The sequence below is a fragment of the Anomaloglossus baeobatrachus genome, chromosome 1 (assembly GCF_048569485.1).
Source record: "Anomaloglossus baeobatrachus isolate aAnoBae1 chromosome 1, aAnoBae1.hap1, whole genome shotgun sequence".
In the NCBI taxonomy this organism is placed as follows: domain Eukaryota; kingdom Metazoa; phylum Chordata; class Amphibia; order Anura; family Aromobatidae; genus Anomaloglossus; species Anomaloglossus baeobatrachus.
In genome coordinates, this window is record NC_134353.1 from 844,112,883 (window position 1) to 844,127,442 (window position 14,560).

The 14,560-nt window shown below is 44.6% G+C and overlaps 1 protein-coding gene across 1 annotated transcript in view; it reads right to left on the reverse strand.

Annotated features, from left to right (window-relative positions):
* FAM151B (family with sequence similarity 151 member B) overlaps positions 1-11,449 on the reverse strand; it is a 59,589-nt gene extending 48,140 nt beyond the window's left edge. Inside the window, exons 1-3 of the mRNA XM_075325148.1 lie at positions 11,296-11,449; positions 8,117-8,242; positions 4,442-4,601 (exon numbers count right to left, since the gene is read on the reverse strand). Coding sequence (XP_075181263.1) covers positions 4,442-4,601; positions 8,117-8,242; positions 11,296-11,437 — 428 coding nt within the window. The 5' untranslated portion in view covers positions 11,438-11,449. The remainder of the gene's footprint in view (positions 1-4,441; positions 4,602-8,116; positions 8,243-11,295) is intronic.
* Positions 11,450-14,560: the final 3,111 nt, after the last annotated feature.

The following is a 14,560-nucleotide window of genomic DNA, read 5'->3' on the forward strand; positions in this document are numbered from 1 at the left end:
AAATAGTTGCAAGTCAAATTTATGTATGAAATAGCCAAGATGACTGCCTATAAAATGAAGGTAGTCTGGTTCCACAGCCCTGCATATACTGTGATATAGCAACCACCAATGTTGTAAACGGTCGCTATAGGTTGCAGTGGACCTGTAGTTCCACAAGACTTAGTATTTTATTTAAGGGTCAGGTTCCCTTTAACAATAGCCAGTGTGTTGTACAGGTCTGGAGAATCACATACCTCTACCTGTGGGTGTGTCCGGTCTGATTTAAGAGACTGTTTGTTTGGTCACATGGTCTCTGGGTGCTTGGAAGGACTTCACTTCCTGGAGGCACCCTGGAAGGAGTCCATGTGGATTAGAGTCAGCTGCAGTTTCCCCTAATGTCACTGGCTAGGAAGCCAGGTGTATGGAACCTGTGGTCACTCTGCACTTAGGGTGCTGGAGTCTCCTGGGATCTGGACTGACCACGGCATCCGTGGCTGAGAGCAAGGCACAGTTCCCGGTTGGTGATCTCAGAGAGGCAGTCTTCCTAGGATTCCATGGGAGCCCTACTCAAGCAACTGGAAAGCTGATGGGAAACTTTGCAGAAGGTAACAGCTTTGAAAGCCGTGTGTGTATACTGGCCGGGTCAGTTCCTAATGCGCTAATGAGAAGGACTGTATCCAAAATCTATGTGTGTGATGCCTCAGTTAAATGGACTGTAATACCGTGTGTGTTCCTTTAAGCCGGAAGAGGCTTTTGTGTTTAAGTTTCAAGTGTGGTTTATGCGGCATTAAATAAACCAACTGGACTTTTAAATGGAAAAGTGTTCCTGCGTGCCTCAGTTATAGCAGCCAAGTGAGTTTCCCCCAATACATTCAGTGAGCGCAGCCTTCAAATACTTATGATCACTAACAATGTATATTTAAATGAGATGCAATATTAACAAGGACGATGGGTTAAAGTGTTCTGGTAGTGGGATGTGCACTGAGGGATGTCTCACGCGTGCGCACATATTCAGTCATGAGTATTTACAAACAGTGAAATTAAGTCTTTACGCATGCGCAGGCGGTCACATCTGATTGTCTGACCGTGTCAAACTCCATAAGGTTATGATGCGAGATGGATCTTCTGCACATACACCCACTTTCCATTGTTTTGATTGGCTGCTGGGCTCTCCACATGTGTAGGCGGTCACCTCCAATTGGACAACCACATATAACCCCACGGGGAAAACCTGAGGATGCAGAATGGAATTGCTGCGCATGCACCCATTTTTATATTGATTTGATTGGCCATTATTGCGGTGCAATGGATGTCTATTTTCCCCGCAGCCCATTCTCACATGCTCCAGCATTTTTTCAGACAAGATCTGCCTGGATTTTTAACTCCAATTGTCTTTCAGCCATTTTATCCACCAATGAGGGCCTATTTATAGGCACGGATAATGTAGACCGACACTCCAACACCCATGTGTCTTTAGCTAAACAATCCTCATATGATGGATTGCAGCTTTACTACCTCCTGATAAACCAGAATCACAATTTGTCGAGGTGGTTATTTTATTTTATTTAACTGGCTTCAGTGGACATTGATGATACTTATTACATCATTTGTATGATTCTAATGATTGCTGCTATTAATATTTTTGTGCTAAAAAAACAAAAAAGAAAAAAAAAGTGCATGCAAGCAAGAAGGTCTACAAACCTGAATAGTCCAAGTATTCCTATAACTTAGGCTACATGCGCATGCTGCATCTTTTTGTGTTCACAAACTGCAGCCAAAACTGCACGTTGTCAGAGAGCCTGGAAACGTAACAAAAAAGGCTTGTAATTGTAGGTGCGTTTTTGCTGCGTTTTTCACAACCTGCGTTTTTGCAGCGTGCGCATGTAGCCTTATGGTGAGAAGCTTGTGGAAGGCAACCTGAAACGTATCACCCAAGATTGATAATATAAAGTCAAGAGTACCAACTACTATCCACAGCTATGTAAATTTAAGAGCCACATTTAAGGTCCAGTCACACTAAGCAACTTACCAGCGATCCCAACAACGATAGGGATCGCTGGTAAGTTGCTAGGAGGTTGCTGGTGAGATGTCACACTGCGACGCTCCAGCGATCCCACCAGCAACCTGACCTGGCAGGGATCGCTGGAGCGTGGCTACACGAGTTGCTGGTGAGCTCACCAGCAACCAGTGACCAGCCCCCAGCGCCGCGTGGAAGATGCTGCGCTTGGTAACTAAGGTAAATATCGGGAAACCAACCCGATATTTACCTTGGTTACCAGCTCACGCAGCTACACTTGCAGAGAGCAGGGAGCAGCGCACACAGCGCTGGCTCCCTGCTCTCCTAGTACAGCACACATCGGGTTAATTACCCGATGTGTGCTGCAGCTACATGTGCAGAGAGCAGGGAGCAGCGAACACTGAGCGCTGGCTCACTGCTCTCCTAGCTACAGCACACATCGGGTTAATTACCCGATGTGTGCTGCAGCTAAATGTGCACAGAGCAGGGAGCAGCGCACAATGCTTAGCGCTGGCTCCTTGCTCTCCTAGTTACAGCACACATCGGGTTAATTAACCCGATGTGTCCTGCAGCTACATGTGCACAGAGCAGGAGCCGGCACTGACAGTGAGAGCGGCGGAGGCTGGTAACAAAGGTAAATATCGGGTAACCAAGGACAGGGCTTCTTGGTTACCCGATGTTTACATTGGTTACCAGCCTCCGCAGAAGCCGGCTCCTGCTGCCTGCACATTTAGTTGTTGCTGTCTCGCTGTCACACACAGCGATCTGCGCTTCACAGCGGGACAGCAACAACTAAAAAATGGCCCAGGACATTCAGCAACAACCAACGACCTCACAGCAGGGGCCAGGTTGTTGCTGAATGTCACACACAGCAACATCGCTAGCAACGTCACAAAAGTTGTTCGTTAGCAGCGATGTTGCTAGCAATGTTGCTTAGTGTGACGGGGCCTTAAAGGTGGTAAAAGAAATAAAACAGTAGGAAGCACAAAGATACACAATTTCTATAGGGAGCAGAGAGATACAGAATGTCTGCAGGGAACAATTAAGAAATAACGTCTGGAACACCAATTCTGAGTCTGAACTGGGTGCAAAAACCTTAAAAATCTACACTATATGGAGAGAAGGTATGCACACCAGTGACTGTGTAAGGGGAATATATGAAACTGCTGTGTGAATACTGACATGAAAAATCCAATAGCTATATGTAAGAATGAAAGTATGAAAAAGGAATCTGCATTACTGCCATGAACATATGAATAAAGAGAAATTTAGCTACTGAATTGATCAATGCAATAGAGCCCCAACACTACGCCAAAGTATTTCTCTACATTGGGGTCCCTAGCTAGTGTGTGTCCTCTCATGCAGTTAAAAAAACTTACCGTGTATGGGAAGCTGAGACCCAGGCTATATAAGCGTATAATGTGGACTGGCAATAAGTGTGGGTGGGGCCGGGTTCACAAACGAAAGACTACAAATCAATTAAGAAATAACGTCTGGAACACCAATTCTGAGTCTGAACTGGGTGCAAGAACCTTAAAAATCTACACTATATGGAGAGAAGGTATACACACCATACAGAACGTCTGCAGGGAGCGCAAAGATACAGAACGTCTGCAGGGAGCGCAAAGATACAGAACGTCTGCAGGGAGCGCAAAGATACAGAACGTCTGCAGGGAGCGCAAAGATACAGAACGTCTGCAGGGAGCGCAAAGATACAGAACGTCTGCAGGGAGCGCAAAGATACAGAACGTCTGCAGGGAGCGCAAAGATACAGAACGTCTGCAGGGAGCGCAAAGATACAGAACGTCTGCAGGGAGCGCAAAGATACAGAACGTCTGCAGGGAGCGCAAAGATACAAAACGTCTGCAGGGAGCGCAAAGATACAAAACGTCTGCAGGGAGCGCAAAGATACAAAACGTCTGCAGGGAGCGCAAAGATACAGAACGTCTGCAGGGAGCGCAAAGATACAAAACGTCTGCAGGGAGCGCAAAGATACAGAACGTCTGCAGGGAGCGCAAAGATACAAAACGTCTGCAGGGAGCGCAAAGATACTAAACGTCTGCAGGGAGCGCAAAGATACAAAACGTCTGCAGGGAGCGCAATGATACAGAACGTCTGCAGGGAGCGCAAAGCTACAGAACGTCTGCAGGGAGCGCAAAGCTACAGAACGTCTGAAGGGAGCGCAATGATACAGAACGTCTGCAGAGAGCGCAAAGATACAAAACGTCTGCAGGGAGTGCAATGTCTGTAGGGAGTTATGAAAAATCATTACAACGTGGTTCTGTAATACGTCGTGTACAGGACACACAAGCTCCGATAATCGCTATATAACTACAATCTCAGCATAAGTAAAGGAGAAATTGCAGCCACTGTACAAAAATGGATCTCTGTGGTGATAATTGTGATAATGCATTGCACCTATCTCACCTCTATAACGTAACTTACCTTTTGAAATCAAGCTTAATGCCTTTGTTAGACGCAGACACCTCGGCCAGCCAGTCTTGTAGATTTATGTCACTGTCCGTCGCAGGAGGATGAGCCATTATCGGTTCTCTATCTCCAGTCCCTCGAAGCAGAATGTCAGCCTCAATCATGTGCACATCACCTGCGTATGTTACCAAAGGTAAAGGCACATTTATTAGTAAAACTGAATCAAGACATTTCTCACCCCTGGCACATTTAAGGTCTTGTGCACACGCCGCATTTTTGTCACTTTTTTTTGTCTGCATATTTTTCAAGGGTAAAAAATGCTGCCGTTTACAACACCAGCAAAGTGAATGAGATCTCAAAGATCTCATGGACACACTTATTTTTTTCCTTGAGGATTTGAACCATCACAGGGGTTTTTTTTTTTTTTTCCAAATCTGCAGCATTTGATGTTAGGATTTTTCTCCTATCTAAATGAATGGGGAAAAAAATAGGGCTATTTTCTGCCAACATTCTTTTGGTGCAGAAATATCTGCTGCAAATACGCAGTGTGCACATACCGTAAGTCTGGAGCTGTATAGGATGCATTAAAGTGTAACTCTCATTATTTATATATTACAGGTGCTGATAGTGTTTCTGATGGATTGGGGTCCGGGCCCAGCCCTAAAGTGCGCAGCTCCTGCATGATCTGTGCGCACACAAGGGGTAATGGCTCAATAGTAAAGGGGGCTTTACACGCTACGATATCGTTAATGTTTGGTCGTCGGGGTCAAGTTGTTAGTGACGCACATCCGGCGTCATTAACGATATCGCAGCGTGTGACACTGACCAGCGACCTCAAAAATGGTGAAAATCGTTCACCATGGAGAGGTCGTCCCAAACTCAAAAATCGGTAAGGGTTGTTTATCCAGGTGGTTCATCGCTCATGCGGCAGCACACATCGCTATGTGTGACACCGCAGGAGCGAGGACCGTCTCCTTACCTGCCGCCGGCCCCAATGCGGAAGGAAGGAGGTGGGCGGGATGTTACGTCCTGCTCATCTCCACCCCTCCGCTTTGATTGGCCGGCCGTTTAGTGACGTCGCTGTGATGCCAAACGTCCCTACCCCTTGAAGGAGGGATTGTTCGGCAGTCACAGCGCCGACGCCGACCAGGTAAGTGCGTGTGACGCTGCTGTAGCGATAATGTTCGCTACGGCAGCGATCACAAACAATCGCATGCACGACGGGGGCGGGTACTTACACGCTCGTTATCGCTACAAATTGCTAGCGATATCGCTACCGTGTAAAGCCCCCTTAAGTCTAGGATTACACAGCTTTGTGTATGCTGTTCCTCCAGGAGCTACACACTTCAGGCAGGTGTTCTGAGCGAATATAGTTGGGTTTCAGGATCCCGACGCCCACCAACAGGGTTTCCAACCTTCCAGAAATTCCTGGACAATCTGTAAAAATGGAACTTTTTTTTTTCACTGCCCCCAAAAATGTAAGTCGTCCATGATTTTTTTGATGCTGGAGAAACGTCTACAGATTATTTTGCCTGTAATTATCACATATCACAGTCACAGTGAACGCAGCTGATGTCTTCATATCAGGATTATTGGCTATAGACATGGATGACTTATAATCCTAATGATTTATTAGGTTTTCTAATATGTCTGTAAAAAATAAATTGTTTTTCCGTGATTTTTGGGTAAGTTGTCCAGAAAAAATAAAAAGTCAAGCTGGTGACCCTGCCCACCGATCAGACACAATATACAGCCCCTATAATATATGAGAAATGTTAGTTATACTTCACCTTTTTAAGCTATTTCTATTGAAGTGTCAATGAGTATAAAATATAAGGTGGGCAAACCTTTCTCTAGGTCATAATATGTAAAACAAAGGCCCCTCTGCGGAGCTGTGTCTCCATGGTAACAGACAACAACGAGACTTGTGTTGTCTGACCCTCCCCTCTGTCCGCTACTTCTAAATACCCATCAGAATATAAGTAGGGGTCAGGCAGAAGGGGATATTACAGCAGATCAGATCACACGGTCTTTGTAGAGACTGTAGACACAAAACTAATAACTACATAAAATGCTTTTCTTTATTATTTTTTATTTACAATTTAACAGAATCCCTGTAGGATTCTACAGGCTAATAAAATTTGATGACATATTCTATAGGTAGGTCATTAATATCAGATTGATGGTGGTCCGGCTCTGAGCACCCCCAATGATGAGCTACCAGCTCCGTTCGCTGTTTAGTGGCCGTTCTCTGATACTGTAGATCAGCTATTGACATGAATAGGAGCAGAGCTTCAGTTCTCAGCAGCCACCACTACTCAGTGAACGGAGCTGTGATTCAGGGCTGGACAACCCCTTTAAGGGGAACTGGTCATCAGAACCATGGGTAGCATGAAAAAGACACAGGCTACATGATTGAGCCAGATACGTGTACTGTGAAACGTGGCAACATATCAGAGAAAAACTATGAAAAGCCGGCTAGAGACTTTGATCCCGATCCATCAAGACTGGCATTGTTACCGCTGGTCTTGAGAGGGTCTGCTGGGGTCAGATGCACCCGATTCATTAAGAGGCACATAACCCTAATGAATCAGGAACGTCTGAAATGTGGTATACACCTTACCATAGGGGCTCACTCACACAATCACATAACACGGACATGTGCTACCTGATGGTTTATCGGATATCACTCAGATCAATGTTATACTATTGGGCAGTGCCATTCAGCGGTTTGGTTTTTTTGCCATGCCGATTTGGCAAGAGATGAAAGTGCAGCATACAGCAATTAGCAGAGTATATCTGATATTATGCACCCACTCAAGTCTACGGGTGTGTGGAAATCATCAGTCTGCACTTAGCTGAGTACAGTCTGATTACCGCAGACTCACTGAATGGGAAGATGGAGAATTTAGCTCTCCATCTTCTCACCTGTGATACGATTCTCTCATCCGACAGTCTGGTCAAACTGAAATCAGAGACTGATCAGAGTGTCTAACATAATCGTCCCAATTCTCCAGCAGAGAGAATATAAACTCATGTGACTCTGGACTAAATCTCACTCTGGTCAGAGACTGGAGTAAGATTTCAGCCATAAGGCAAAACGCTTCCTTCCCACCCATTTTAGTAAGGCAATACGGATGTGAGCCTAGAAATGATCAAAAAATTGTGACCTATCAAATTGTTTTATATCAGATTACAGATGAATACACTTTGAAGATAGGGGCCTGTGTGACTCAGATGACTAGTCCGAGGCCCCTCATCCGTTTGATTGACAGGTCTCTCCTTACGTCAGTCGGTCAAACAGCCAACGTCTGATTCATGTTGGCCGGGGCCTCGGCAGAATAAGTTCCCTCTAAGTATAATGTCATGTTACAAGTCTAAAAGGTACAGCAGACAATGATACTAGACATATGAGGAAAAAAAAAAATGGAGCCCACCCTGTCAGGAATACAATCCGCATTGATAGACGTGCTGAGGGTCAATCAGAATTTGTCAGCTCTCAGTCACTAGGGAAGGAGGGCAGCTGTCAATCACAGCCTCTCCTGCACTGGATCACAATTACTAGAGGTCAGAAAGTGGTGATATCTACAATACAAATGTAAGATTTGCTCAAAACAGCTGAGTGTCCATGAAGTGCAGGTTCTGTCCCATCTCATACTGGTCCACACCCGGTACCGATCCATTACTCACTCTGCAGGGCCTGCTGGAGCTTCTCCTGGCTGTTTGTCGCATGTTCCCAGAGTATTTCCACTCCATCTCTGACTTGTATCAGGTCCTTGTTCACGAAATAGTCCAATATATTCTCACTCCATGGACCTTAGAGAAGGAACACAACGATTCAAGTAAAATGACAAGTTCTGGACTCATTTCCAAGGAAAAACGACGTAGGAGACAGGTAAAGTTATCAATAATAAAGATTTGTCTCAGATTACCAGTGTCCCAGCAGAGATATAATGGCGGTATACACATTCCAATTATTTACACCGCCATAATATTCCCAACATAAGTAACGCATGACACAGTATATATTAATATATGGAAAGGTACACTATGGTCATGAAAGTGTTAACTCAATTCGTCATGCATTTTCACATGGCAGGTAAATAGGGTGTGGTACTGGAAACACCCATACAACTGGTTTATGTAACTAAGGCCTTGTTCACACTGCTTTTTCATTGTGTCCAGGGTTCTGCCAGAATCCCCCTGTTTGGCTGAACCCCTGACAAGGACATGGGCGGCAATAATAAGAACGGCCTTCAAAATAAACTAGTCTCATGTGTTCAGACGGCACAGAAATTTAGCAGAGCAAACTTTTCTCTCCACTTAAAGGGGCTCTGTCAGGTTTCTGCAATGTAATCTGAAGACAGCATGAGGTAAGAGTTAAAGCAGAGACTATAGCCCTGCTTGTCTTATCTCACAATCTGTTTTTGTTTACCTGCAATGTTAGTATAAGCCTTTTATCTTTATCATTAGTGGGTCTCAGCAGCAGTGAGCCCTAGTCCGACTCCACCCTTTCTGTGATTAGCAGCTTTTATCTACGGAAATGTATACTGAAAGCCTGATGTGGGCGGAGACAGCTCTCCCAGCACTGCTACATGTAAAATATCAAACTGTGTTGGAACGGCTACAGCCACTAATCTAAGTGATACATTGCTGAACTCAGAATCTCTTTGCCTACATTGCCTGCTGACAGATTCCCTTTAACAATTGTGAAAAGTGCTTATGGTAGGAGTAGATGTGCTCTGCAGCAGGGGAGCCCAGACCCGGCATCTCCGGGCCACATTGGAAGAAGAGCCCTCCTGGGCCACATGCAGCATGCAGGATGGACACCCCTGGTCTACACCATTCAGATATATCAGTAACTAGTGATGAGCGAGCACTACCATGCTCGGGTACTCGTAACGAGCAACTGGATGATCAGATGGTAGTGACAAGAGTACCCAAGTATAATGGAAGTAAATGGGGCATCTTTCGGAAAAATGCTCGAGTCCCCCATTGTACACAAGTCGTGCCCATCCGAGCATTCAACTGTTCATTACAAGTACAGAGCACCCGAGCATGGCAGTGCTCGCTCATCACTATTAAAAACTTAAGCTATGTGTCCATGGTAGAATGTACCTGCGTATTTTTCTGCATGAAAATCCGCGACTTTCGCGGCAAATCCGCACCTTATTTTTTCCGCGGATTTACCGTGGATTTTGATGTGGATTTTTTTTTTTCCCCATTCTATACCCAAAATCTGCACCAACAATTGACATGCTGCAGATTTTTCCGGATAAAAATCCGCGGCAAATCCGCCGCGGAAAAATCCGCAGCATGGACACAGCATTTCCAAAATGCCATTGAAATGGCTTGGAAGTGCCGCTGCTGCAGATTTTCGGAAAATCCGCGGCAAAATCCGCAGCGTGGGCACATAGCCTTAAAGTGTTATTTTAATTTTCGTTTTATAATTAATTAGCACACCAATATATAACATCTCTTGTTGGAGAAATCTGCTCCTTTCTCCTTGTGGAATGATTGCTCATTGTCTATTCGCCTGTGTCCAGTGCAGACAGACGTCCCATTACTGAAGAAGGAGGTGGCAGTTGGTGCTCATGAAGTTCTATGTAGGAGCAGGAGGCTGACAACAGGCGTTCTGTGCTCCTGAAATAAACGGCTGCACTCTAAAGCCACGTGCACACGTTGCGTCCTGTACCTTGCAGAAATGAACGCATCCTCTGGCAGAATTGGTCATTGTCAAATTTGGTTTTCACACAAACACAGGAAATACGCATGCGTTTTTTAGCGTTTTTGCCGCGTTTTGACTGCGTTTTAAATGCATTTCCAGTGCTTAAAATGGGTGCGTTTTTTTATACACAGACACTACTAAATAAAGCTTGAACATTTAAACACCAGGAAAAAAGTGAAAAAAATAAATCAACCTTTAAATCATACACTATAATGGTAATTTTCCAAAAATGATAGAGATTTAATAATGTTTTAAATAAAGTAAAATTATTATTTTGTTTTTTTTTGAGTCGGCCTAGATGTGAGGGCAAATGGAAACCTCTTGACCTCACTATAATGCCAAAAACGCATGCTTTGACATCAAAAATACATGTAAAACGCTAGAAATTTATTTTAGGATGCGTTTTGATCGTTCTCATTGACTTCAATGTTACCAAAACGCTGCCAAAATGGTAAAAACAATTGACATGTTGCTTCTTCAAATGCAGAGATTTTGTCAATTTTTTTGTCACAAAAAACACAGCGTTTTTGGGCGCATCGTGCGCACACTATATGCCTATTTCCCATAGACTTTGCTTGGAAATCAAAACGCATGCATTTTTGCATTAAACCGCTGCAGTTCAAAACGCTGCGAAAACGCATGAAAAAACGCAAAGTGCCCGCAGCCTAAAAGGGATTGTCCAATGAAGGGACGCCGTCAGCAATCTGCGGGGTAGATAGGGGGGGGGGGTAGTCTGCGCCCCCTATGTGGTTGCTGAACGCTGCGCTTAGATATTTCCGCCAGCTCCATAGAAAATGAAGCAGCAGTCAGCACAGCACCATCCTATATGGGTATAAGCGCCCACTCATCTGACGGGGACGGGGACGGGGACGGACGGACACACACACACACACACACACACACACACACACACACACACACACACACACACACACACACACACACCACACACACACACACACACACACACACCACACACACCCACCCCCATCCTCACTGTACAACTCCTGCAGTCAGATATCAGCCCGTCTGCCTTGTGTTCCAGGTTGCACAGCAGTCAATGATGTCGCCTTCCCACACACTTATTGCACGGTCCGGCACTGACAGCTGACGCCCGCAGTGCACCGGGGCCGCTCCTTACCGCCGCTCTTGTCCATGGTTAGCCCCGAGGGCAGCGCACAGAACAGGAGGCAGAAAGAGACGAGCGCTGCGACTGCGCCGCCGGCTACACACAGCGACAATCTGCCGCGCCGCACGCAAGAGCCACCGCACAGTGCGAGCATCCAGGAAGAGGGCGGAGCCACAGCGCACATGGCCTGTCACGTGACCGCCCTCTAATCACACAGCCACTGTGTTCTGCTAGTATGACGCGCCCCCGTGTGGACACAGACGGAACCTCCACGGTACTAAATTCTTTACTACGTGTGATTATAATCTACATAGACTCTGCCGCATCATCATATACAGTGTGAACAGGCCGCAATGCAATGTGCATGTGACTTTACCCTCATTATACTTTGGAGGGTTTAGGTATCGGAGGATGAGGGGGGGGGGGGTAAGGGTTAGGTTATCTTGCCATTTAACTCCATGAACAAAGGGGTTGTCAGACAAACATTTGTTTATGATCACAGGACCCCGACATGATGAGAATTGGGGTCCTGTTCCTGTGGTCTGCATGGATGGTCACAGATCTATCCTCATCAGCTATCCCAGGCAGTCGGGTGGAGATGTGTGACCATCCAACTTCATCCACAGCCTCAGCCGGACCCCAAACCACCAACAACCAGTTAGTAGTAGATACCAGATAGAAAAGTACAAAGTGATCTGGTCCAGCCGACACCAAAATTCAGCATTTCCAATATTAAAAATAATAATGATGAGTCCTCTCTATTATATCCTTTCTGATCGCAGTTGTTGGCTTTTCCGACAGGCCCAGACCTTCACGACTACTTCTAACCACGTCTTGTCTGCACCATTTTGAACAACACTTACATTTGATCCATCACATTCCCCCTCACATAATGATGTCCCCTGCACAGTAATAGTGCCATGTACTGTATGTGCCCTAAAAATGATAATGCTCCTTGTGCCCCCCTTAATTAGTGAAAGTAAAAGACACTGACACAGACGGAATCACCTTTATTTACTTGCAGCTTATTAAATACAAATTGTTTTATTATCTAATGAATTAACTCCTTACAAATTATTTAAAAATCAAGACAAAAGAAAAATAAAAAAGACAAATTCCAACCTTTACAAAGTGTGGAGGGAAATCTTGTATATAAATATTCTTCTCTCACTTCTGACTTCTTTGATATCCATTTTGTGCCATTTTATATATATCAAAACAGTTCAATATAATGACAGGTAATAGATGTGACGGTGGCAAAGATTTGGTAATGGGGCCAGTTCATCACTGACTAACACAGAAGTGATAACTATTAACTAAAGTGTAACTCACATTTGTCAGTGTTTTATAACACTAATATATATATATATATATATATATATATATATATATATATAATATATATATTAGCTGTAGTACCCGGGCGTTGCCCAGGATAGTAACTGTCTCTTTCCCAGTCTCTGTCTGTGTCTCTCTGTCTGTTTCTTTCTCTGTCTGTCTTTTTCTGTCTCTCTATCTGTATTTGTATCAGTCTGTCTCTCTCCATCTCTGTGTCTGTCTCTATGTGTGTGTCTGTGTGTCTAGCTGTCTCTCTTTCCCAGTCTGTCTCTTTCCCCGTCTGTCTCTTCCCCTGTCTGTCTTTGTCTGTCTCTTTGCCCGTCTGTCACTTTCCAAGTCTGTCTCTTTCCCCGTCTGTGTCTTTATCTCTGTCTGTCGCTGTCATTTTCTGTCTCTCTATCCGTCTCCCCACCGACATCTTATTACCTCACACATAAGCTTCTTATACTAACAGTTTATTTTGTTCCAATAGCAACCACTGACACTTGCTATTATTAGCCTGTAGCTCCCACCTCCATTCAGTTTAACGGAGGCAGGATTTTGGAGAGTAACTGTAAAGCGCGGGGTTAAATTTTCCCGTCAAAACAATTCCTTTAGCGGACATACACACATTCACACACTGAGCTATATACAGTGTGTGTGTATATATAATATATATATATATATATATATAAAAAGAATGCTAACAATTTGCATAATCTGGAGAAAAGACAAAACAATATTTTACACCCACATGACAGTATTTTTCGTTTTGTTTGAGTGAGGCTAAAATATAGAAGCAGAGGAATTCTTTTCTTTAGGACTTGTTCACATGTGGCTTTTTTTTAAAAAAAAAAAAAAAGCTGTGTTACAGTAGCAGCAAAATATATGTGATTTCTAAATTCACATTTACATCGTGCATTTTTTCCCTTGCATTTTTTTTTTGAGCTATGGTGCAAACCGGAGAATGTAAATGTTTTCGCCATTTTTTATTTGTCTCTTTTTTATCCATTTAATTGAATTGGTAAAAAAAAGCATTGAAAACACGCAGAATAAAAAAAATCCACGCATAGAAAAGTAATCAAAAACGAACATAATGTCTGCAGGGTTTCTCCAGCATTCTTCATGAGGAGAAAACCACTGCAAGAAAAAGTACTCTGTGAACATAGCTTTATAGTTTTTCTATGTTTTTGGTAAATTCCTGGTTGTCTCTTCCAAACGGTGACCCAGAATAATGTCAATGGTGAGTAGCCTAAAGGGATATTACTAGTAATGAGGGGGCACTACCATGCCCGGGTGCTCGGTACTCGTAACTAGTGATGAGCGGACACTACCATGCTCAGTGCTCGGTACTCGTAACTAGTGATGAGCGGGCACTACCATGCTCGGGTGCTCAGTACTCGTAACTAGTGATGAGCGGACACTACCATGCTCGGATGCTCGGTACTCGTAACAAGTGATGAGCGAGCACTACCATGCTCAGGTGCTCAGTACTCGTAACTAGTGATGAGCGAGCACTACCATGCTCAGGTGCTCAGTACTCGTAACTAGTGATGAGCGGACACTACCATGCTCGGATGCTCGGTACTCGTAACAAGTGATGAGCGAGCACTACCATGCTCAGGTGCTCAGTACTCGTAACTAGTGATGAGCGGGCACTACCATGCTCGGGTGCTCAGTACTCGTAAACTAACAATTGGATGCTCGGATGGGCGCAACTCATGTGCTGAGTGTAATGAAAGTCAATGAGAGCCATGAGCATTTTTCCAGACCTCACAGAAAAATGCTCAAGTTTGACTTCCATTATACTTGGGTGCTCAAGTCGCACCCATCCGAGCATTAACACCTGGTTATTTCTAGTACTGAGCACCTGAGTATGGTAGTGCCTGCTCATCACTAGAGATTACAGTTCCAGCTAGAAAACAGCCAGCGTCCTTGGCATCTCCTGGGTGCCTGTTAC